Here is a 27415-nt window from a genome sequence, read left to right as displayed (position 1 = left end):
ACCCCAAAATCAATAGGGGTCTTCTACCCAATATGGACAATCATCCAACAAAGTTTGAACATTGTGGGCCAAAATGGAACTTAGGTTATGCCCCGGAAACCAAATTGCTAACGGACGGACGGACGTTCCAACATTTTGGGTTTAAAGGCTCTTTTCTTTGTTTTCTTAAGGGCTACTAGCCCATAAACCCTTTCATCGCGGAATGAACCTTATGTTCTCTTTACTGTTATATAGCCCCTAAACCTAAAATGTTTGCTCGGACGGACAGACAGACGGACGCCAAGGGTTATAACATAATATGCCCTTTCGGGCATATAAAAAGGGACATCTACTACATATGACTAATCAATATATAAAATATGACGACTTTGTGATAGTTTTCAAGATAATGAGCGGAAACAATCCTGACATTTAAGGCCATGTGACCTCGACCTTGTGACCCCAAAATCAATAGGGGTCATCTACTAGTTATGACCGTAATCAGTATGTAAAATATGAAGATTTTGTGGAAAAGGTCAGCAGTATCAATTCTGCCATTCAGTATGTTAAATATGAACACTTTGTGATGGTTTTCAAGATAATGAGTAGAGACCATTCTGACATTTATTGTTTCTGTGACCTTGACCTATGAACAAGTGACCCCAAAATCAAGGATCATCTACTGATTATGACCAATCAGTATGTGAAAGTTGACGACTTTTCAAGAAAACGAGCGGATTTTTTTAAGGGGTCATCTATTACATATGACCAATCAATATGTGAAATTTGAAGACTGATAGTTTTCAAGATAATGAGTCAGAGTAGAAACTATTTTGACATTTAAGGCCCCTGTGAACTTGACCTTTGTACTTTTGACTCCAATTCCAATAGTGGTCATCTACGTAGTATGATGAATAAGAATGTGGAAAATGAAGACTTTGTGATAAATAGTTTTTAAGATAATCAGCGGAAACCATGTGGTCTACCCGACAGACCAACATTAGCAAAACAATATACCCCCTCTTCTTTAAAAGAAAAGGGGTGGGTGCTTAATTAAGAAAGAACACATTTAAATATATTTCATGTTTTATTTAAAAAATAACATTTAAACACATTTACAACAAATTCTTGAAACCTATAATATATATTATTTTACAAATACATTAACCTCAGTTAAAAATATATATAATGTAAAAAACAAGTTAGGCGCCTAACAGTGTATCAGTTTTATTTTCAACAATGTATAAATAACCTATAACAAATAATAACTAACCAAGAATTAAATAATCTTGATAACTAGTAACCAAGATTTAGAATAAAATAATCTTATCTATCTTGTTATATCTGATATGCAATTCATGTTTTATCTGAACTATACATGTAACATATGGCATAAAACACTATTTGAACTATAACAAAATACAGCTGAGTTGTAACTTATAGCATGAACACAAAGAATATTAAAACTAGTAACACAAGTTATCTTAACAATTTCACATAGAATTTTGAACCGTAACACTAAGAATACATGACAAGTGAACTATAACATATAGCATGGACTATCACACAAAATTATATTAGGCTGCAACATTTAATATAATGAACATTTATGCAGAAAACATTACAAATGTAACACACTGTACATTATAAATTTAACTTATTATATTATAAAACTGTAACACAGTGCGTAACACAAAATGTATCAATTATATGTATATATAAAACAAGCATCTCAAGGAATGGACAAATAAATAAATTATCTCAAACCTATACCAATAAATGTAATAATAAGCTTCTATAAGTAAAAGTTACTTTAACAAAAGCAAGAAATTATACAATCTTAAAATTTAAGACTACTAGATTTATTAACAAGAGGGGTATGATGGCCTTGAAGTCGCTCACCTGTATATAGGCCCCAGGAGCGGGGCCAGTTTAAACCACCAGGGCTTTTATTTGAACAAACTTGGTAGACACCCATTAGAAGATGTTTCATGCTAAAATTTAATATCTTAGCTCTAGCTCTTCGGGTTCTTTAAAAGAAGATTTTTTAAGTTTTTACTATATGCATATAGGCAAAATCAATGACCTCCTGGGGCGGGGCCAATTTTAACCCCAGGGCTGTTATTTGAACAAACTTGGTAGACACTCACTAGATGATGTTTCATGCCAAATATCTAAGCTCTAGCTTTTTGGGTTTTTTAGAAGAAGATATTTAAAGTTTTTTTCTTTTGGTTGCCATGGCAACCAGAGTTATGCATGGAATTAAATTCTTTGAACAATTTTCAAAGGTGACCACCAAAGGAACATTCCTGTGAAGTTTGGATGAAATTGGCTCAGTGGTTTATGAGGAGATGTCATTCAAAGTAAAAGTTTACGGACGACGAACGGACGGACGACGGACGAAAAGCGATCACAAAAGCTCACCCTGTCACCCCTGTCACTTTGTGACTGGTGAGTTAAAAATTAAAACCATTAAAATTTATATCCAGTCTTATCTGCAATAAAATAAATACCATGCTTATATTTCAAAATATAATTAACCACCACATGCAGTTTTCTCCCTCGTCTTAAAATAGCTTGACCTTTTTTCGAAACACAGACAATCTAATTAAACTTAAAAGAAAGAAATAATAGCACTTTTGATACTTATATAACATTATTAGCTATGGACAGATTCAAATTTAAACTAGGCATTGTCTTTAATCAAAGCAATAAATAACAAGAGCACAGCTAGGCAGAGCATTATATGCCCGAACGTGTTTAATTTTAAAATAAGGATGAAATATTTGTAAGACATGGGAATTAGCTGTTCATCCTTTAAAATTTTACAGCTGTAGGTTGATTAATACATAAGTTATTGAGCAATAAGGGGCAAAATCAATACGGGTCTTCTACCCAATATGGACAATCGTCCTATGAAGTTTGAATATTGTGGGCCAAATGGAACTTAAGTTATGCTTCGGAAACCAAATTTCTAACGGACAGACGGACAGACGTTCTAACAGGAGAGCAATAATGTGGCTACTCTATTGTTCCTTTTAGCCACAAAAAAGAAAATAGCCACATAAAAGCATAACGAAATGAATGACATCAAAGAGAAAGAAAAGTTACCTATGTTACCTATTGTCCCTCTTGCCACATTATTACTGTCCTGTGAGTTCGAAGGACAGACAGACGGACGCCAGGAGGGTATAATATAATATGCTTGAAATTCTTTCGGGCATATAAAAATAAAACAAAAAGCTAGCATTAAAATATCAGTGACAATAAAAAATGCTCTCCAATGCTGCTTTGACAAGGATCAAACTATTTATATTACAGTTAACTTTTATTGGAAAATTAAGAAAAGCAATGTTAAGGCATGAGTTGACTTAACCAATCTATATGTGTATTTTAAATGTTACTGGTGAAATGTCTATCAAACTACTTGAGGTTGTTGAGAAAAAAAACAACAAAAAACAGTGACTAGTTTGACTCATCAAAATGTCCTTGCAAGATATATTCCAAATTCAAAGATACTGTTCTTTATTTGTACTCTAATGCTATGAAAAAAAAAAAAAATAATTTACAGACAAGTCAGTAAATGTACGATCTCCAGATATTGATTCAGAAGTACAAAAACAAACAAGAGCGATCAGTAATCACATGTGTCGCCTCATGAAGGCAAAGTTCATGTTGGGACAAATTTTGTGACAGACAGACAGACGGACAGTGCACAACTAGACTTGGTACTGATCATTCCTGTAAAGTTTGGATAAAATTGCACCAGTAGTTTATGAGTAGTAGTCCGGACAAGCTTTTGCGTATCTGGCAACACACAGAAAAAAACACCTTTTTATCAAAGGGCCATAACTCGGCCAAAAATCATTCAACCGGAAAACCCGTGCAATATGCGCAAGGACTTGAGCTACAGATCAATCCTGTAAAGTTTCATTGAAATTGCATTAGTGGTATAAGAGAAGTAGTCCGGACAAACTTTAAAAATAAAAATTATTAAAGGGCCATAACTCTGACAAAAATCATTGAACCGGAAAATGCTGACAATATGCACAACTAGACTTGGTACTGATCATTCCTGTAAAGTTTGGATGGAATTGCACCAGTTGTTTATGAGAAGTAGTCCGGACAAGCTTTTGTGTATCTGGCAACACACAGAAAAAGAAACCTTTTTATCAAAGGGCCATAACTCGGCCAAAAATCATTCAACCGGAAAACCCGTGCAATATGCGCAAGGACTTGAGCTACAGATGAATCCTGTAAAGTTTCATTGAAATTGCATTAGTGGTATAAGAGAAGTAGTCCGGACAAACTTTAAAATTAAAAATTATTAAAGGGCCATAACTCTGACAAAAATCATTGAACCGGAAAATGCTGACAATATGCACAACTAGACTTGGAACTGATCATTCCTGTAAAGTTTGGATGAAATTGCACCAGTAGTTTATGAGGAGTAGTCCGGACAAGTTTTGTGACGGACGCACGGACAGACAGACAGACAGACAGACAGACAGACAGACGGACGGACAGACAGACGACGGAGAAGTGATCCCTATATGTCGCCACTACTCCGTAGAGGCGACACAAAAAGCATGATATTTTTTATGTAAATAATACAGGATTTGTAACAAAACTCCATTTATATAATACACAATGTATCCCATTGCAGAAATCATAAGCGAGACACACATAACTACCCTCTTTAAGTTTCCATTGGTTCATCTATATTCAAAATTAATATCCCGTATTCATGTCAAACTAGAAAAGAGTATTCATACATGGATATTGACCGTATAACCTACTTATATGTTATTAAAGCTATAGCTTCCGGTAACCGAAATAGGACCATCATGGCTCTCTTGTTTTTATGATTGCTATGTTCTTATTATTTCAGTTGGAAAGAAGATATTATGTCTTTGAGGCGAAAAATTCGCCGTTTGGAAGAACATGTAAGCTCTTTAGAAGAGAAGGAGAAAGATACTTTCGATCAAGATGATGTTAAATTAAAAACTGTTGAAACTGACATTCAGAGGGTGTGCCCTTATTTGGAACGGCCTTCTGCATCGAGGATGAACTTATTGGTTCTGCTCGAGGATGGGTAAGAGAACATCCAAATGCTCCGGTGATGCACGTCCTCCACTTGACCCAAGTCAAAATAGAGAATTTGAAAGGGCTGTGAGAAGAAAACAAACAAAATTTCCAGAAGAAATTTGGAAAAGAAAAACGGGAAAACTTGCAAAGATCACTAACGCCACCCCCACCAAAAAAAAGGTTTTTTTTCGGTAACAGAATATCATTTAGAGACATCATGGAAACATTAACTATTGTGTTTCCTTAGATCTTATCAATGATATAAAACCATCAACGAAGTCCTCTTGTTCAACAATTCTCCTATCAGCACAAGGCCACGTAATGTGGTTCCTGTGAGAGTTGCTTGTAGTATCCAATTGGTCAGTTGCAGGTAAGTTCTAGTAGAGTACAGACGTGACATTATAAAAAAGTGATTTTATGGTATTTGATATTTGAAATAGTTGGATTTAAGACGTTGTATTTCTAAAACATTTAAGACTACAAATTTAAATAAAAAATTTGCAAATTAAAAAAGGGGATATTAAGATAGAATTGTGAAAAGAAAAATTAAAGATTTTAAGACTGAGATAGTGACAGTATTAGCATGGCGCAGGGAGGTATCCTGCAAAGACTGTGATTGTTACTCAGTTTGAAAAAGATGGAAGGGGCAGTAAGTCCTCCCAGACTATGGCAGGAAGCAATAAGTCTTCTATTTCAAAGTCCACTTCCACAACTAGTGGCGATTATACCAGAGAGTCTGGCACTAGTGGTAAGCCATTAAGCCCTACATGTACAATGAATAATTTTGACACTGCAAACTTAGCATTGTCAACAATTATGACTTTTCAAAATGCTGGAAAACTTGGTTTCTGAATTTGCATCAATGAAACAGACAATGTGCCAGATTTTTGGGAAAATGGCCGATGATGCCAGAGAAAATGAAGAGCATGGTGGAATTTCCCCAGATAGTTACCCCGGTGACCGGTTAGACAGTGACCCGATTCAAGATCAAAAGGGTGAAGAAAACAACGAGTGCGCCATTTTGGGACTGTGTGCAGCCTCGCTTCTACTATCAGAGGTGCAAGGGTTATCTGTGTCTAATGAAATGTCGACCTTTGTCCAAAAACTAATGGCAACAAGCCTTGACGAGAGCAAAAAAGCCGTGTTAGTTGAGAAACACCAGATACCGGAGAATACAACATCCCTTAACAACCCAAAAGTCAATCCTGAAATATGGAGGGAGGGTGTTATCAGCAGAAACAAAATCAAAAGACATAAAACTCCAAAAAATACAATCAAATATTTTGAGAACATCTGTTCCCATGCTGAGGGCTATCGATCTCTAAGGAAAATACCAACAAAACGCAGAGCAGGGAATATAGAGGAAGTTGTAACTCTATAAGTGGACAATCTGGCATTTACCTCTTCAGCCAGTTATGACATAAGCTCCAGAAGAAGAGAAAAATGAAGTAGGATAAAAGAAACCATTCAGAAGCAATCCTCCTTTTTAGCTGAAGAACCTTCATGTATATACAGTTCTTGTTAAGGTCTTGCATAATCATATACTACAAAGGTAGACTATGATTATGCAGCATTTTTATAAGCAGATGATTTTGATAACTCTATATAGCATCTGTCAGTAAATTGGGTTTTGATAAAGTAAAACAATCAGGGCATTCATTGGAATTGTTAACAGTAGGATTTCCTGATACAAAAGCTTCTCAAACATCTTCTTGTAAGGGAAAAAAGTTCCTAACGTTTTGGTAATATAGACTGTTCCTTACAGAGAAAGCCAAAAACTACTCTTTCATTTGATGAAAAACTTTAAGCATGCAATTGTAAGAGATACATACAGTTTTAAATCGGCTGTATTAAGACAATAATGATTCACTTTGAATAAAGAGTTAAAACATGCAATATTGTTACTTCCGTATCACACCAAGTGAAGATATGTTCAACAATCAAAATTTAGAGTTTACAATAAATGATTGCATGCGGTGCTGTGACACATGTAATAAGTGGTTTCATCCAAAGTGCATTGGCAGGAAATTAAGGTCCTTCGGGTAAAGGCCCTATGAGTGGGAAGAAGACGTCTAGTAAACCGACTGTTGCGAGTACATCGCAAAGTTGTTCCCAAGGTTCTACTTCCATGCCTTCTACCGGCACCGGTCCGGATGTAAATATAGTGACTTTCACGCAAGAAATGGCTGGTACAATGAAAGAAATGAGGGATTATCAGAATCAACTGTCGCAGAGAGTTGAAACAATTGCCGAACGTGTTGACAGTTTAACCTATGACTTTGGCCAGTATGGGCCTAGTCAGGCTAGTGTTGATGATGATAATTGTCAGCTATTTTCTGATAAGTGACAAGATGATTGTTCCTTGTCCGGTTATTCTCAGTCACAGCAGGTTCATGATGTTGCTGAACAGGGTCTGTTTAAAGGGTTATTAAACAAGTTCAAACAGACAGAACAGGTTGATAATGAAGTGCATGGGGATTTTATAAATGAAAGCTTCCGAGGTGGAATGTCAGATGAGGCATACACAAGTTTAAGTAAAGACATCCATAGGCCGTCAAATTGTACCAGTCTTATCAAAACCACTGTAAGTTCTCAAATTTGGTCTTACATGAAACCATGGACACAAACAGCGAATGTCAAAATGCAAGCTATTCAAGTAGCAGTTGTAAAGGCAGCTATTTATTTCACTAAAATGATGGATATAATTGCCAACTCTGTGGATGTGATATATTTAAAGTTTGTTCAGATGTCTTTAGGTTTACTAGGACATGCACACAAGTTAATAAATGTGCATCGTAAAGAAATTCATCAGGCAGATTTAGACCATAGGTATAAACAGTTATGTTCTGCCTATGTTCCTTTTACTGACAATTTGTACGGTGATGATGTATGTAAAAACATCAAAGAGATTCAAGATATGAATCATGTTGGGAAACAGTTGTCTGTACTGTCGAGATTTAAGGGCTCGAGAAGAGGCCGTCCATATCCCTCAGGGCCTTATGGCAATTTCCGAGGAAGAGGCCGTGGTCGTGGTGGACGTTACCAACGAGTAGTTATACTCAAGCGCCAAAAAACCCTAAGATAGGAGTCGGTAAACGTTAAATTTAGAGGTAAGTACTTCTTCTTCTAAGTTTGAGGCAGGTGGACTAAAAAAGTTTGAATAAAATTGGAAAAATATAACTTCTGATCCGAAAATCTTTGATATAGCTCTTCATTGCCATTTTGAAAGAAACGACGACTATAAACTTGAAAAAACATTTAATATTGGATCAAAATTTTCGGAGTTCGAAAGTATTATTGTTGATAAAGAAATAAAGAAATTGCTATCAAGTTAGTACACAACGAAGAAGGTGAATTTATATCCCCAATTTTTACCAGACCAAAAAAAGATTCTGGTGAATATCGTGTTATATTATATATTATATTTGTTCCTTTGAATAAAAATTTTACTACATTAAAATTTGGTTTTTCAATATATACATCAAGTTCATTGTTGGGATTCCTCGGTTGATATTGAATAATATTTATACTCCGCTATATTGCCATGAAAAACCCTATAGATTTGTGTTTATATTATTGCTATGGTAACAGAAAGTCAAATTTGCTTGATATATGATTTGGCGAATTGACATTTCATGTTTTAGCAATTTAATTATTATATATGGAAGATCGACAATCATGGCTACAGCTTTTACCATAATTTATGAAACAAGCCAAAATGAAATTGAGCCACGACTCCCAAAAAAATAATAATATACACAATACTTGATACTTATTTGAATTGTAATTTACACTTTTATTTTTATATTCTCATCTCAGACATAGATGGTATTAGGAGACGAAAAGGTCCAAATGAAGAAGAGGACTATAACTTGACTCCAGAACTTCAATCCAATCAGGTGCTGAACAAGAGGAAAACAAGTCTAAAGAGCCGGTAAGAAAAAAAAGCTTGTCAGATTGAATTATTAAAATAATCATTTAAATATTCTGGCTTGTTCCGCAAGCCAACTGAATTGCTTTCCCACAAAAAAGATTCGCCCTGAGCGGAATTCTGCCTTCAGACACACAGCAGGAGAGGGGCAAGTGATAAACAAATAAATTAATAAATTATATAATTTTATATCAACCAATCACCAATGTTTATTAAATTCATTCCTTATCATTGCAAATCATCATGTGTCCTGTATAATTTATTATTTTTGAGAGCCTGCAAGGAGGTTGAAATAGGAAATTGATGATGAAGAGGTAAGGAGAAGACACAAAAAGCGCGTCATTCGAAAAAAAGAGAAAGGAGCCGGTCCAGGAAAGGAAGCCCGTCAAAGAAAAAGGATCTGTTTCCCATGGATGAAGGACGTCAGTTGCATAGTATTAATGCACTGTGTAAAGTGCATTTTCTTGTCTTTATGATTTTAACACCTCTATACAAAGAACATAATTATAAAGTAAGAAGTGTTTTCGCACTTGCATAATCAACAAGGCCCATGTAATTCCAGGCATCCCATGATCGAAAAATCCATTTGTTCACCCATAATGAAAAGCTAAAATTCATGTACGACAAGCAGGACTTTGAAAATCTCCAAGTGTATGTAATATTTTTCAATTCTTTTTTCAAATAGAATATCAATTATTTTAATGAACTTTTAACAAGTTTTCAAAGTCAGATTTCTATTAAATTTATGGTTCAATTTCATCTAGAACATTTTAATAGTCATGGTGCAGACGAAATGGAATGAATGTTCCCAGAATTCTTCATTCTTACATTATAAAATAAGGAGCAACTGGACAGCAAATTAATACCAAAATGTCCACACAGGCAGCAGTGGATTTTCACGGAATTGCATCAATGATATTTTCTGGTTTTCAGAGGAAAGTTCTGTATCTCTTAACGGAGATACGTGACTCAGTGAAAAGTACAGGGAAGGTGACAGTGGAACAGTGCAGGGGATTACAGATCCAGCAACTGTCAACTATTGATGAGCTGAAAGAGTTTGAACGGTTTCTCGAGGAGGGGGACAACCTTGAAAAAACTGGAATGAAACAAACTTTTCTATTGATTTTTCAGCTAGATTATATTCGAAGAATAAGGAGATCTATTACACTCACCCTGGTGTCATCATCATAATGATTATTGTTAAGGATAATTTTACTTTTTAGCTTGACAAATAATTTGATTTTATATTGACTTATGCAATCCTGTACTATCCAGAACTTTGAATAGTCGAGTGCGCTGTCGTTTGACAGCTGTTGTTTAAATTCCATACATCTGTTATTCAACTGTTAGTTATTGCTTTGAACTTCAAACATGTCTTGAATTGTCTTCTGTGTCAATGTGCAGTTTCGTACCATCAAGGTCCATAAATCTGAATTGCAATTTAGAAGTATCTCCCTTTTTGACTTGGTCTAAAGTGTTATACTATCCAGCTCTGATAATAATATATTGCACTGTTACTCAACTGTATATAAATCCAAATAATAAAACAATAATTTAACTTTGTTTCTGTATACAGAAATTCACATTCAACAGAATAGGAGGGAACTCTGCTGCCGAGCACATTAAGAGGATAATGGAGAAGTCAGTATTGAAAACCTAATGAAAATACAATGTACATGAAACTACATTATTAAATGCTAAGTAGCTATCTGTAATGGATACGTAAAAATGTCCTCATTTTTCATCAGAAATGAAAGTCCATGTTTTGCAAATTGTAGCCCCCTCAGGGATGTTTATCATACAGGATTAAGGGTAATGTAAAGATTTTTTCTTTCTGTTTTTAGAACCATGACAAACGGTCTGCAGTCTCTGATGAACAGGACGGGAAAAAACAAAAAGTTCCCTTTGAAAGTACATATATATATATATATATAGCACTCTGAGAGGTGAGTTGAAACTTAACAAATTAGAGACCTGTTCAATTCGTTGATCTTAAGAATTTACACTATATTCCTCTATAATTCAAAATTTTGCTAGATTCTTGATCTGGCAAATGAAATGTATTGACAGACTTGCAGCCAAGGGAAAGCAATTTTTTTAGCAGATTTTTTTTATTTACTTTGCAACATAAGCCACTATAAATAAGATGGCGTTCTGTCCCTCCACAGATGGTTATTCTATATTGTAACCTTGTTTCCAAAATTGTAGAACATTAAGAAAACACATTCAAGATATTAAAAATGAGCGTAACTTGCTTGCAGCGGATGTTATTGGCTTTGTCGAGACAAAATTACAATCTCCATTATCTGAGGACTATGATATTGATGGATTCTACAATTTGTCATTTTCATTGAAGAAGCGTCTCATGGAATAGCTGTTTATATAAAGAACAGTTTTGAAAATTTGATAAGTGCTTGTGTTATACATGCTTTAGCATTGAATGCGCTCTGTAATGCTGCAAAGACACTGTACTGGGGTTTGTTTATTGTCCTCCCGGATGTGCTACAGTCTCAAAACATCTGGCAGTTCTTGCGCAGTCTGTTAGATGCTATAACTTCTCTATTCCATTTAACACAACGGAACATAATTTTGATGGGGGATTTCAATTATGATTATGAAGACAACAAACGTATTGCTATGCTTTTTCAAGAAACTTTAGGCTGTGTCCAGCTGATAAATGTTGTCACTACTGACTATAACAGCTGTCTAGATCACATTTATGTTACATCAAATAGTAGTGTAGTTGGGTCTGGTACTTTAGAATCGTGCTATTCTGACCATAAACCAATATTTATTGTATATGAATCATACTGTTAGTATTGAGACAGTAGAAAGATAATTTAATTGTTAGCATCAGGTAAATCTCGCTTACCTATTGCAGTTCTAATAAGAAAAGATTTATTTCAAACACAGATTCATAATACATGACGTCATAATTATGTATAAATATAACACTGTAAGAAAATATGTCTGGAATAAAGGCTTCATAAAGCAATAATACACTATATCATAATACGTAAAGTTCTGCCACTGTAAATCAGCATGAATTTTGAAAGCAGATTCTTTAGTTTACATTGACTATGGAGTTAAAAAAATATGTCTGGAATAAAGCCTTTATAAAGCAATAATACACTATATCATAATGCGTAAAATTATGCCACTGTAAATCAGCATGAATTTCGAAAGCATATTCTTTAGTTTACATTGACTATGAAGTTCGAATCAAGATAACTTGAAGCTTAACCTAAAATTATTTGTTACAGAGTAAGGCTTTTTAAGTTACCAAAATATATTTCACAAGCCTGATAAGTAACCTTTTTGTAAACTTCATGAATCTAGATGTCTTAACTCCTTAACAATATTGCATTGAATATGTTGTATGTATATATGGTTTGTTAATAATATTTGTGCGATTTCACTTGTTTCAGGAAGATGAACCGTCACAGTACCAGTACCCCAATGGGCAACAAGTTCAAGGGCAAGGTCCTTGTGAGGAAGCCCGTGTTTGAATATTCATCAAATGGAGAGGACAAGCAAAGCCTCACGGTTGGCATACCAACGGAGGAGAAGCTGATGAAAGTCATCTGTTACAAGAGACATGCATTTACGAAGCTTGTGGTGAATCAGGACGTGATCTTATACAACGTCATATCCAGGACAGAAAATGGGGTTGAAATTCTTGTTGTAACAAGCAGGAGCAAGGTGGGCATGACTGGTGGACTGGTTGTGCCCGAAGATCATCAGCGCTGCCGAGTGACAGGGATGCGGAGGTTGTGCCTGTCACGACAGCACTTCGATCCCCGCCAAAACACAGGACTAGCATTGCTGGAAGGATTGTAAAGGAAGGTTTAAATGTTTTATATACCAATACTATATTCCTATCCCAGCAGGCACACGACGTTGAATCAACGTTGAAAGTAAGTCGTGACGTTGTTTAACCAATATCCAACTATAGACAACTGCAGGGATAAACCATCAACGTTACATCAACGTTGAATTTTCAACTAAAATTCAACGTTGTTGATAAATGCTGTTGAATTGGGAGATGAATTAATTTATCAATATTTACTTCTTTTACATCGTTTATCACATTAAAATAAATTTTTTTGATTTTTTTTGTATTTTCTACATTTAAAAATCACAAGTTTACATTTTTGATCGCATTAGGATCGATGGTATATAAACCGTGCAAATGTTTCTGAATTAAACACAATTAAATATTGATTTAAGTGTAATCTGATCAACACATATGCTCTTAAATGCTTTCAAATATAGTATATATTTAATTTTAATATCTGTTATCTAATACTGCGACTGACCACTTATCAAGGGAAGTAACCGCTGCGGATCAGTTTACCATTTTAGTTATCGTTCCTGACAAGAGTGGCGCTCCGCACTCGAGCGGATATTTGAAAAGTAAAAGGACGTGACACAACAAAGACGTACGATATTTTAGTAAAATCATCAAAGGTAAGCATTTTCCGCTATAATAGATAGTTTCTTAGATGCATGTTGTTCTTTTACTAATTGCTTGTCGTATTTCTTCTCTGTATTTTGGAATAGTCCAGTCAATTTGTAACAAAATATGCTCAAATACTTCAGAAAATGGGAAAAGCATGAAACTTGGCACAGATGTTAATGAAGGCAAAAGAAACATTTTGGGCATGGGACCCATTTTATATATGCCAAGATGGTTGCCATGGCAGCCATTTTTTAAAATGGCCGCCATTTCATGGAATTATTACCTTTCTTTTCCAGTAGAGGTTATTTATACTTACAATTATACTGGAAATTACCCCATTTTGCACTTAACATAAGAGATTTGCATTACTAATAATCAAAGATACAAGTTAACAATTATAATGCTATTAATTGTTTCTGTTTCCATGGTAACAAGTTACTGAAATTACAAAACATTCTATTTCAGTACTTTGAAATATTTTTTGATTATTTTCTCATATTCAATTTATTTGTTGTAATCCTAAGTAGAAGATCATGTCAAATAACTATGAGATATAATGCCTTAAAATGCTTTATGTGTAGATTGTGAGCAATTTACCATATAAGAAGTATTCAAATTGTAATGTCTGAATTTACATAATTTACAAACAGACTAGGATGTCTTAACATATTCCATTCCTGTAAATGCAAGGAAAGCTGGAAGTATTTATATTTCCTTCTTTTTTGCTAGCACCAAATATTACCTAAATTCCATGTTAAACAAATCTTATGATACTATGAAAATGAAAGAACAAAAGCGTATTTATTTAAGGTACTATATATATAGTGCCTGAAAGGGTTGATTGACCCTCATTAGGCATAGAATAGAGAAAAACAGAATCCCTAAAGAAAGTCCAACACAATAAAATTGAAAATGTTGCAGGCTCGGTTTGATTGAGCCTGTTCATGGACGATACTGGAAAGTGCAAGGTACCGTCCACGCCCCCTAGCACCGGCTTAAGTTGAATTCAACATTTAACACGAAAATGGTGAAATTTTGAATTTAGAAACATCCGCAGATGTGTTCATACGGCGGTTATCATGGAACCTTCAATGTGGCACAGTAGTACCATTCCATGAAAAGCGGCGTATCGTCCCCAATTAAAAAAATGCTTTTGCCCTAAACAAGAAAACAATGGGCGAAACAAAATAAAATGGAATTTTATACACACGGTCCTGTAGGCATTGAGTTCTCAGATCTATTAAATGTAACACCACTTTCATGTTGGATTATTCATAATTCAATTTGAGAGTGATTACAACCTTACAGATATGACCCAAATATTTATTTTTGATGTTTTTTAAAGGGAGACACAGGCAACATTTCCATTCCCTCGTTTTAAATTTCTCGTTCATCAATCTGTAAATCCTTAAAATATATACACTTGACAGTCATCGGTGATTCTGTCGGCGGCTAAATTTCGTTTATATCTACGCTTCAAACTCAAAATGAAAAAAATTGATACCGAAATTCATGCCTGGACTTTTACAAATGTCATTTTAGCGTGATTTGAGTACTACATAAGATAATTTTGGTATTGTCATTAATTTGCCTGCGTATTCCTTAAAGTTTTTTTTTCAAATTTCATCATTTACGTTCAATATTAAATCTTAGTTGCGAAGATATTTAAAGAGTGTGTAGTTTTGCACTTTGCAAGCTCGATGCATATTGAAATTTTATGGGTGATGCTGAGTGTCCTTTTTCATGTATTATAATGATATCAAGTATCTCTCTAGTTGACGGAAGTCTATCTGAGGTAAGACTTTATCTGAAGTTAATGTTAAACATAGTCCGCCTTAGACTTGATAACATAAACAACCGTGACTTAACATGCTTTATCAATCACAGGAATCTTCGACTATGAATAAAACAGAGAACCAATGTTCACGATATGCAGTCCTGATAACGTTAAGTCACATGAATTTGTTAATCAGGTAATTGTTATGCCAAATAATATGATAAACAAGATCAACAAGGAAAGGCGGCGTTCAATGAACGCAACCCCGTTGCATTCATTCAAAGTGGGCAGGCGTGCAGGTGAGCGCACGTCAACTTTTGGTTTCCGCTCAACTTGAGTTTGCTTTTACCTATAGACACTAAACTTTGTGTGTGTGGGTAGCTTATATCAAGAAGCAGCTTGGGATTGCTCCCCAGGTGTTTTTGATCAACGTCACTGCTGCTAAAAATAGAAATTCAGTTTTCGCTCAATAGCTCGAGTTTGCTTTGGCCTATTGACAACAAACTTGGTGTACGGTAGCTTTTAAGAGGCATCTTGGGGTTGCTACCTTGGTGTCAGTGATTAAGGTCAAGATCACTGTTACACAAAAGTAGAAATTCAGTTTCCGCTCAATCACTTGAGTTTGCTTCGGCCTATTGACATCAAATTTAGTATGTGGGTAGCTTATATCAAGATGCAACTTTGTATTGCTACCAAGGTGTGTGTGCTCATGGGCAAGATCACTGTCGCTTAAAAAAGAAACTTAGTTTTCACATTATAATTTGAGTTTGCTTTCACCTATTGACTCTAAACTTGTTGTGTGGGTAGCTTATATTACGATGCAGCTTTGGATTGCTATTTAGATATCTGGGAGCTATGTCACTTTTTTGTTGTTTTTAGAACAAAATTACAAAACTGGGATTGGTAGCAAAGAGCCTAAGTTAGGATATTTGCTTTTTATCTTTGTAAAGTTGCTCTTTGGGATTTCGAGCTGCAAACAAGATAACCAATATGTTTATCCTATTTGAGCTTCGAAACTGTACCAAATCTCAACCATCATTCTCATTCTATGGAATTGTTCGTAATTACGTCACATATCATAAAAGGAAAGGAACAAAACCCTCTTTTATAGCCTATTTTGGAATTTACGTTCTTGATCTTGATGATGAAAATCAATATGCTTTTCTCTTTACTCTTGTCTTGTTTAAGCATGTCAACGAAAATTTGGAATTTGTTGTCAAGTCTAGAAACTGCTGAGCCATTACAACAAAACCCAGCACAAAATACTGACTGAGACTCTAAATAGTAACAAACAACACATTCATCACATGTTCTCATAAGCATGATCAAGAGCTGTCAGCATTAAGAGAGAAATACCCTAGGTATCTGATGTTTAATGGGCAGCAAGGCATACTCATATTATTTTCAATGTCCCATTCGTTCTAAACCTTAGACTTGGTGACGTATCTTGAATCTTACAAACATTTGAGGCCCTCAGAAGAAAAACAGTGCCAAGATATGGCAAATTATCTAGCACGTTTGTCCATTGTTTTCCTATAAAGGGCTGTTGACTTTGTAATGTCTAAAATAAAAACTTGTAAGAACATGCCTTTTGGAATTTTGTTTAAAAATATGAGAAAACATGATTGCAAACGGAGGCAAAAAAGCATGAAACCCAGCAACTAAATGTAATATTTTGTGGCACAGGGCAACTTTAGGGACACCAAAATGGAATTTGACATATAATTGGTGAAGGTGGTGGCATTAAAGAAGGTAGAGGGGTATTATATCAATTTTTGATACATCCCGAAGGTAAAAAAAAGTTGATGTTATTTACAATAATGAGTTAGTGTAAATTCTAACTAGATTAGTCTTGAAAGTTGGTGTCAAGTTAGCAGTTAATCAATCGAAAACCAATGTGTAGTGTTTTCATCAAAGGTGTGTCAAAATCTGAGTCTGTACACTGCAAATTTCTACAAAATTATCATTCCATTTTTATACAACAAATGGACAGTCATGTACTTTCATATGAAGAAAAGGGATAGTTTATAATGAATTTATTTTCAGTAACGCATACTTTGAGTCCAGAGACATAGATAACATCTACATCTCTGCTTTGACAAAATGTACATTATATGTACATTATATATGTCTGCTGGGTTTTCGTATTTTTCTTCTACATATTCTAAAAAATGCACTTTTATAAAGTTTCATATTTTTATGATATGACAATTCAAATACCAAATGACTGTTAAAATTTGACACATGTTAGCTTATAATTCTGTTATTCACACCTTCTTTGCTTAATACCTTTCACAGCTATCAACAAGATAAAATTGCAAGGCGTACACCTGACTTGATGGGCAGATATTTATTTTCCGTTTGCTTGAGTTATGCTAGAATTTTTAAATACTTTTTTTAATCTGTTTGATAAGTATTTCCTAGTGATAAATTAACATTGTAAACAAAAAAACAAAAAGGAATGTTGTAAAAAATGATGTCTTAACATCTTTAGAAGACAGCGATGACAGACCTCTACAATATTTTATTTCATCGGATTTCCAGGGTCGTGAAAACTAATGACAAACAGAAATAATAAAATATGTTAAGTGTAATAGCTTTAAAAAGACAAAGCAATGTTTAAATACTAATAACAACTATTTTTCTGATTACAATACCCTAATTTGCAACTACCTATCAAGTTCTCTTAGTAAAAACAAACGTTTTTGAAATTTTTAACACGTATGGCGGCCATTTTGGATTTTTCCCGCCATATTGGATTTTCAAAAATGGGTCACATGCTCAATTTTTCTTATATATATCAAAGTTCATTTGTACCAAGTTTGGTGCTTTTCCCATTTTCTGAAGTATTTTTTCAAAAATTGACTGGACTAACAATGGTGGTAGCAATATCATTCTTGCTTTCTTCAAATGATGACACACGTAGTCACTACATAGACTATTCTAGTGATTTACTAAAGTACTTTGTCAGGCAAGCTGAGCATATCTATGGAAACACTTTTGTATCATACAATATTCATTCTTTGATTCATATTGCTGATGATGCAAAGTTTTTCGAGACATCATTGAATGAAATATCAGCTTTCAAATTTGAAAACCTCTTGCACCAACTAAAGAAATGTGTAAGAAACTCTAAAAATCCTATTGCGCAGATTGCCAAACGTTCATTTGAATTCGAATCATCAGTTAAAACAATTTTTTTTAAGTTAAGGTTTCCTTTTATTTCTACTCGACAGAAAGATAGCTGCTTTTTTACAAAGACGGGAAAAATTGCATTTATTAAAGAAAAGAGGAAACAAACTTTAGTCTGTGACTTGTGCAGCATGAATGACACAGAAAGTTATTTTGTGTCCCCTTGTGATTCAAAGCTACTGAACATATGTTTACTAAAAAATAACACTAAGTTCAAAAGACAGTTACTAGAGAAGAGAGATTTAGAACGCAAAGTTGTCTGCCTACCTGTTGAAAGAGGATTTGTGCTGCTGCCTATGCTGCATGCAATTGAAAGAAAATAGAACCAGTTATCCTGTGTTACCCGTTTTCCTGCATGGTTGTAATTGCATGTTCCTTTCAGGTAATAATTTTATATCATTCAGATAAAAGCAAAAATATTTTGATTGATTTTCATGTAAAAATTTGCTGTCCACTAACGTACAATGTGAACACATCTGTGGATGGATGTTTTTAAGTTCAAATTTCAACATTTTTGTGTTAAATGTTTAATTATGCTTATAAAAGTGGTGATATGGAGCGTGGACAGTAACTTGCGCTTTCAGTTACTTTCCATGAACAGACTCAATCATACAGAATCTGCAACATTTTCTATTTTGTCGTTTTTGGGCTCTTAAGGGATTCTGGGTTCTTAAGGGATTCTGTTTTTTAGTAACTCATTAGAGTGATATTCTTATTTAGTGTGTACCAAAAATTTAAACAAATTTGATTCACAAAATCAGCATAAATAGAACAGGCTTCATTCATTGTTAACAAGTATTTATAAACACTTCCTTCTTTTCATGTTTGTGAAAAGTAAAAATAAAAATATATATTGAAATTTAATCTTATATTCTTGACAGAAAATGGAACACAGCAAAGCAGAGTGGAGTTTAGCGGTATGGCTTGAAGGTGAAGTAGAAGAAGAAGGTGTTATTCCTTCAAAGTGGATAATTGGTGACCATTCTGTAAAATGGCCACAAGGTGTTAGCGCCATTCGGGCAATGAAAGAAATGAGGTCTCCTGAGAATAAATGGGAATCTTTCGACTTAATTAAAGTAAAGTTTCAGTCTGGTACGTGCCTTCTTTTATCATGTTATGCTAGTCTTACTTAAAGAATTTCTTAAAGTTAAATCAACCAATTTTGTTATTTTGGTTTTAAAGAAGATCTAATAGTGTAATAAATATAAAAGATCTACAAAGTAAGCATCATGACTGAACTTGTACAGTTGCTGTACAGAACTTGAAGATGATTATTGTAAGAATATTTAATTTCTTGCTTATATATGGAACTGAATTTGATACTGATACAGTGATTTTTTTACTTTTTCGCAACAACCCATATCCCTGAAATTGTGCATTTTTAGCACGATAATCTGTCAAATTGTGAAAAAATAAACAAGAATAAATCATTACCTGTAGTCACTCTATTCATACATTTTAATAATTACATTCCTAGTTTCAGCTTTCTTCTTTTTATTCCCTCAAATATATCAATCAAATTCTCAAGATTGTGAAGAGGCCTTATTTCGGCTTCAAAATCAACCAAAAAAAATCACGGCAATATTTTCTTTTTAGACAACAGACAAGAATGTGAGGAGTATAATCAAACAACCACGGCAGAGTTAAGTGAAGAGGAAGAGGAAGGAAAAGAGTTGGGTAAAAGAAAACCAAAGAAAAGAATTATGGAAGACTTCATATCAGGTAGTTATAAGAAAAAATGAATTAAAAGATAATTTCATCCAAATATCTGAGAAAAAGTTCTTGAGTAATGATTCTCACACGACCCGCATTTTTCACTATTGAATATAGAAGAACCGAAAGTGTGTGTTATTATGTAATAAAATCACTGTTGGCATTCTGTATTTATATATGTGACGTAATCATTATACATATGACGTAACAAATAAAACATCTGACATGCTGAAAATAAGTATGGAAACTATTCAGACTCAATTTTGTTTAATATCAGGTACAGCTGCATTTATTTGTTGATGTCGTGTTAGAATTGAAATAATATATCCAAATGGGTGATTTTATTGCTTGATAAAATCACTGTTTGTGGTTCAGATGCACATCATTATATTACTCCGGCTACGCCCTGGCCTGATTATATAATTCCTCGCATCCGAACTCCAAACAGTGATGTTATTGAGAGATAAAATCACTGTTTGGGAATATAATACAATGCTGTTTACATGAAATTAAGTTGGTTATAGATAAAGTTTTGACAGGTTGTTCTTAGAACTCGAATAAAGATCTGGCTCCGCCCTGGTGATATAATTCCTCGCATCCGAACTCCAAACAGTGATGTTATTGAGAGATAAAATCACTGTTTGGGAATATAATACAATGCTGTTTACATGAAATTAAGTTGGTTATAGATAAAGTTTTGACAGGTTGTTCTTAGAACTCGAATAAAGATCTGGCTACGCCCTGGTGATTTAATTCCTCGCATCCGAACTCCAAACAGTGATGTTATTGAGAGATAAAATCACTGTTTGGGAATATAATACAATGCTGTTTACATGAAATTAAGTTGGTTAAAGATAAAGTTTGACAGGTTGTTCTTAGAACTCGAATAAAGATCTGGCTACGCCCTGGTGATATAATTCCTCGCATCCGAACTCCAAACAGTGATGTTATTGAGAGATAAAATCACTGTTTGGGATTTATTACAATGCTGTTTACATGAAATTAAGTTGGTTATAGGTTAAGTTTTGACAGGTTGTTCTTAGAACTTGAATAAAGATCTACACATAATAATATCATGATTATGATTCTTGCACCTACATTTACTTCTTGCACCTACATTTACAATGTGATTTTTTGATCAAGAATAAAAGAAATATACAGATAATTTATAAGCCAAAACTCTTTGAAAATGACATTAACAAACTAATTAAATTTACTACTAGTACATGTAATTGTTTTTAAATAATATTATCTTGTATTCTGTACAACTTTTAGAAATAGATGAAACGAGAACAAGAACTGAACAAACAGTGATTCCAAATTCCCCACTGCCTTGTTCAAGTGCCAAATTGACACAAGATAAAGAGAAAGAAAAGAGTTCAAACAAGGCTCAAGAGAAAAAGTTTCTAGTAATACAATGTATGTTTTAAAAAGTATATATACTAGAAAAATATCTTGATAATACAGCTGATATATATATACATGGATACAAGTTGTCAGGGTACAAGTTGGCAGGCTTCTACTCCTGAAATATCTCTTTTTGTATATAAAACCAATTGGAATATTAAATACTAAATTTCAGTTTTTCGGATGTTTTTAACTTGTGACAAAAGGCCCTAATGGTCTGTCTGAATTTTCTAATGTGCCAAATTCGTACATTTAAATTTTTAAGTTTTGTCTTATTTTACTATTGTATACAACAATTAAATTTAAATATTTTAAAACTGATTGGTAAACTGATTGTGACTTATCTATTAAACAAGATATCAACCTTTGGATAATTTATTTCTATTTCAGTGAATCTACCTAAGCCACCTACAGCAATGATGAGTAGAACCCCATTAGCTTAAAACAAAGATTCAGGTAAATATATTTAGCTAACATATTTAAGTTTAAAATTATTGGTTCAATACTCTTGAATATCATGTCGAGTGTTTTTTGTTAGAAAATTTATACAGTTTTCTTGTAATTACCCCTTAGTGTAGTGTTTGACCGATTTAACGTTGAGCCCTCTTAACATAATTCAGATTGATTCTTTTCCACTACCACATTAATTCATGTGATAGCCATTCCTACTAAGCCAATTTTGCCATTGGCATTTAATAACCTTTAATCAGATAAATTGTTATTAAGATAAAACAATGTACATTATATTGGTAATAGAACTAGAATTTTGAGGTGTTTGTATAGGAATGCATTTTACATATTTTCTAAGGTGAATCAAGAGGAAAGGTTTGTAATAGGCCAAGCAGGCATAGTCGAAGCCCATCTTATAGTCCACTGCATGGCTCAGTGTGATTATGGCGGTCCAGGTCACGAAATACAAGTCCTTCCCGACATGGCTCTGACAGATCATGGCGGTCAAGGTCCAGGAGCCGAAGTCAGTCATTTCGTGAGCATACATGGAGGATGTCCTCAAGACCTCGGCAATACTCAAGATCAAGGAGCAGAAGCCCCTCCTTCAGCCAAAGATATATCAACCGTTCAAGGTCCAAAAGTCCATTTCAGACAAGAAATAGAAACTCCTCATTTCCAATATCTACATCTCGTAAGTACACCTTTGCATAAAATCTGTAATAGCTTGCATTCTGTCCCCTTCCCATAAAGTGGACTACACAAAATTACAGATAAATTTTTAACTTGAATCTCTCATTTCATACATGTATTATGACACTGATGGGTGTAATTGAAGGTTCCAGGATGTATGTAAATTTCACTGTTACCATGTTTAAATGTTGAATTCTGCTTTAGCCAGTGCTAGGGGATTTGAACAGTAGTTTGTATCCAACCAAGTTTGCAACATTTTCAATTTTGCCATTTTGGACTCTCTTTATTAATTCAATTTCTCTTTTTTTATGATTGAATATTTTATATTTTGAATATTAACAAACATGAGATTCTTCAAGGATATGCATGTCCTATGACTATGACTTGAATTTGCCATTGTTCTTGATTTTTAAATTTCAAAGGTTAATTTTAATTTTTAGGTTTTCAAAAGAGAGTTTTGTACTTGCTGACTTCTATAAGAGATGGAATGTCTACAGGTCTCAAACAAGTCGGGAGGTATGAAGTTGAACAAGTTTCATTCGTTAGATGATTTTCAAGAATTCGAGGAGGAAATACAGGACACTGAAAAATTTGCTAGCCTGGTATGTAAAAATCTAACAACAAACATTTAACATAATCTGTCATAGTAAAATTGATATGTTTTGGTAAACTGAAGTAAATACTTGCTCCTTTTTAAAAGCATTTCAATTTTATGAAACATAAGGTACTTTATTTTTGTAAGAAAATAAAAGCAGTTCATCATAAAACATTAAAAGGAAAACACTTTTGACATGTTTTGCATTAATTTTATTATTAAATTGTTGGAGTGGCAAAACTGTTATTTCAATTGAAATTTTTTATTTGAAGAAGCTGTCCCTGTCTAAAATTGGTGGAGTGACTGCGGTCGACCACACAAGGAAGGCAATGGATAGGTATGTAAAAGCAACCCTGTTATTGTTGCACTTTAAATTCTTTTGCTATTCATCATTTAATATATCATTACGTAAACAGATTACAAAAACAAGATTATAAAGTTATATGGATTATGGCTTATACATTTACAACATTGATTTGAATTGGATACTTGACATTGTATATGAACATGTAATATATACACATATATATATATAGATCTATATATATGAGAAATATTTTAATAAAATTTATCAACAGTAAAATTATATTGGTTCTTTATTATAATGGCTGATTTTTGAAAAATTTGTAACATAGAATGTCTCTGATATTTAATACACATGAATAATGTACACTAACAGAATAAAAATTTCCGGAACAAAATATTATTTTGCTATTTTAAGAAGGGTTTTATTCGTATAGCAATAATTTTGTGCATGAGCAATTCGCATTTTAAGGCAAATTAATGCCATTTTATTTTATACAAGCAATTTTGAAGTATACTTTTTATAAAATTCAAACAATAATTTTTGGGTCAGATATATAGCTTTATACACTTTAAGGTTTTATCAATTATGAAGAAATGTTTATTTTTTAACACCTTAATTACAAAGTATTTTAAATTTTGTTATACAGATTGTTTCTGATGCAGTGTCAAACTTTTAAGAATTTTCTTTCAAAAACAAATGATTTATATCCGTGGGCATGAAATTTCGTGGTTTTATCAAAACCGGCATTTTCGTGGGTTCTTAAATTCGTGGATTTTCGTTTTCTTGTTAAAAAAAAATTCAGTAACCTAATGCAAAGTAATCTTAAACTTAATCGCCGAACATTTTTACTTACAACCTGTACATATCTTTACTTGTCACACAGCGGTTGTCAATAAATTTAATCCTATGCCTCTGGGCATAAACTAATATAGCACCAGTTACTGCCGATAATTGACTGCAATTAAACACATTTATGTGACATTGATATGCACCTCCATTGAAACCACTGCCCCTGTAATTTCGCCGATGTAAACATCGCATAATTTATACGACACCTGGGACCTTTTAACAGCGAGTTTAAAAGTTTTACACCCTGAAATTGCGTCTTAACATATTTTAGGACAGTTAACTACACGCAACGTCACAGGCGACTGTGTAAATTTACATGCATATAAAAATTATTCTCGGTAAAATACACGAGCATATGCGGATCTTGTAAAAGTCGGTGGCGTCTTATGTTTACGGAATAGCATTCGCACAAATACAGCATTAAAATTATATAAACTGGAATCATTTAAAAACGACAAAAGAAAGTAAAATATATCTGTTTTAGCGATCGTATTTTTATAGTTTTGTGTACTTACGACATTAATATCAAAGACTTTTTTTTTAAAATTAATAAGAGCAAACTGACAATTTTTATTAGCGCTAATTATTGCACTGCCTGGGTTCCCATATTTACTCGATTATGTCAAGTATTCTTGTTAACACAATCAAGTGCTAGTAGATTTCAACGATCAAGTATGTATATGCGACATTTGTGACTGTTCACAGTAAATTTGTGGACATATAATCGAGTTTTTCTTTCAAGTTTCTTAAATATTGCAAACGGATTTAATATGTCACTAACCTGGTTATCTGTCTGTAATTACATCCGTTTCACTAAATATCGGCCGGAAAAGAGCCGACGCGTGTTTGTTATAATTATATAGAACAGAGACTGGGTAAGAACTATTTGTTGGGATAAAAGTTCGTTGGATCTTAAATTCGTGGATTGATCTACCCACGAAAACCACGAAAATTCGTGCCCCACGAATAATAATGATTTGACAGTATACATTAACTTTTGATTTGTCTTCTGACAGGATGCTACACAACAGCCTGATGGCCAAAATGAATATGAAGGGAAAGAAAGGAAAGTTTCCATTTGGGAAAACCCAACTCTTTCAAGCCATCATAGGTCAGATATTTTATATGTTTCTTTTAATCTTAAATTATAAATATTCTATGTAGTTATGGTTTTAAATATTGTATACTATGCCTACAAACTCAAGCTCGTATATTTGGCCTAATCTACCGCACAGGTTGTAATAAAGCCATTTGTTAAAAAAACAACAACATGTAACACCATATTACACTATAATGTAATGTCTTTGCAATGTGATGTAATCATTTGTAAACAACATATTTCACCATAATGTAATAACTTTGCAATGTAAGATTATTGTAAGATATAAAAAGATAGGGTAACAGCATTCTTATGTTAGTGTAAACTGTAGGTACAATTTTAAAAATATTTTTAATTCAATTTAAACTATTTTATTTGGTATGTCATAAAAAAATAATATATTGTGTAGGTTTATTACATTTGCAATGAACTTGTTGAATAACTCATTATTATGTTTGCAAATTTTATATTTTGTTTACAAGGTTTATTTCAGTATAAATAGACATTTTTTTTAACAATAAGGACATAGTGCTCAAAATGTAGATTTTCTTATATGCAAATGCTGTGAATCTTATATACACAAAAGCATTTTCTTTTTCATTGTAGAGACTGTAAGAGATAGTCATTCAAACGTTACTGAGGTAACAATAAAGGATGCGATAATGAAGCAGTTAAAATATGCGCCAGAACGAGCTGGAGGAGGGGGGAGGAAAATGCAAACAGGAAATCAAAATTGAAATAGTGAAATACAGAATCAAGACTGAAAGAAACAAGATATGTTTGTAAAACATGTATGCCCCCTATCAGCAGCCAATTAGTCATGTGATAAGGTTATTATGCATGACTTCTGACCCAGTGATCAAACAATTAATAAGGGTTATCAAGTATCTACTGGTCATGACCTTAACCTTTGACCCCTTGACCCAAAACTCAATAGGGGTCATCTGCTGGTCACGACCAATCATCATACAAAGTTTGAAGTTCCTAGGCCTAAGGGTTTTTAGTTAATTGATCAGAAACCGTTTTTACCTACAAGATCAATGTGACCTTAACCTTTGACCCCTTGACCCCAAAATCAATAGGTCCTCTGCTGGTCATGACCAATCATCATACCAAGTTTGAAGTTCCTAGGCCTAAGGGTTCTTTAGTTATTGATCGGAAAGCGTTTTAACATACAAGGTCAATGTGACCTTATCCTTTGACCCCAAAATCAATAGGGGTCATCTGCTGCTCATGACCAATCACCATGCCAAGTTTGAAGTTCCTAGGCCGAAGCGTTCTTTAGTTATTGATCAGAAACCGTTTTTACTTACAATGTCAATGTGACCTTGACCTTTGACCCCTTGATCCTAAAATCAATAGGGGTAATCTGCTGGTCATGACAAATCACCATACCAAGTTTGAAGTTCCTAGGCCTAAGCGTTCTTAAGTTATTGATCAGAAACCGTTTTTACTTACAAGGTCAATGTGACCTTGACCTTTGACCCCTTGACCAACAACTCAATAGGGGTCATCTGCTGGTCACGACCAATAATCATACAAAGTTTATAGTTCCTAGGCCTAAGGGTTTTTAGTTAATTGATCGGAAACCGTTTTTACCTACAAGGTCAATGTGACCTTGACCTTTGCCCCTTGACCCCAAAATCAATAGGTCATCTGCTTGTCATGACCAATCACCATACCAAGTTTGAAGTTCCTAGGCCTAAGGGTTCTTAAGTTATTGATTGGAAAGCATTTTTACCTACAAGGTCAACGTGACCTTGCCCTTTGACCCCTTAACCCCAATATCAATAGGGGTCATCTGCTGGTCATGACCAATCACCATACCAAGTTTGAAGTTCCTAGGTCTAAGGGTTCTTTAGTTATTGATCCGAAA

General features: G+C 33.8%; 2 protein-coding genes across 2 annotated transcripts; both read left to right on the top strand.

Annotated features, from left to right (window-relative positions):
* The first annotated feature begins 18194 nt into the window (after window positions 1-18194).
* LOC132756535 (uncharacterized) lies at window positions 18195-23159 on the top strand. Its single transcript, XM_060747627.1, has 6 exons — window positions 18195-18811; window positions 19311-19521; window positions 20026-20151; window positions 21418-21551; window positions 22358-22690; window positions 23130-23159. The coding sequence occupies exons 1-6, from the start codon at window positions 18785-18787 to the stop codon at window positions 23157-23159; spliced, it is 861 nt and encodes a 286-aa protein (XP_060603610.1). The 5' UTR covers window positions 18195-18784.
* Window positions 21918-26303, top strand: LOC132756536 (uncharacterized). The gene is made up of 6 exons (XM_060747628.1): window positions 21918-22005; window positions 22358-22690; window positions 23130-23291; window positions 23557-23621; window positions 25457-25551; window positions 26146-26303. Exons 3-6 carry the CDS (start codon window positions 23172-23174, stop codon window positions 26274-26276), a joined length of 411 nt encoding a protein of 136 aa, XP_060603611.1. The 5' UTR covers window positions 21918-22005; window positions 22358-22690; window positions 23130-23171; the 3' UTR covers window positions 26277-26303.
* Window positions 26304-27415: the final 1112 nt, after the last annotated feature.

Source organism: Ruditapes philippinarum, unplaced genomic scaffold (genome assembly GCF_026571515.1).
Source record: "Ruditapes philippinarum isolate M1 unplaced genomic scaffold, ASM2657151v2 ctg10845_1_1_1_1, whole genome shotgun sequence".
In the NCBI taxonomy this organism is placed as follows: Eukaryota; Metazoa; Mollusca; class Bivalvia; order Venerida; family Veneridae; genus Ruditapes; species Ruditapes philippinarum.
The sequence above is the reverse complement of the archived record's forward strand: the minus strand, read 5'-3'. Positions and strand labels throughout refer to the sequence as shown.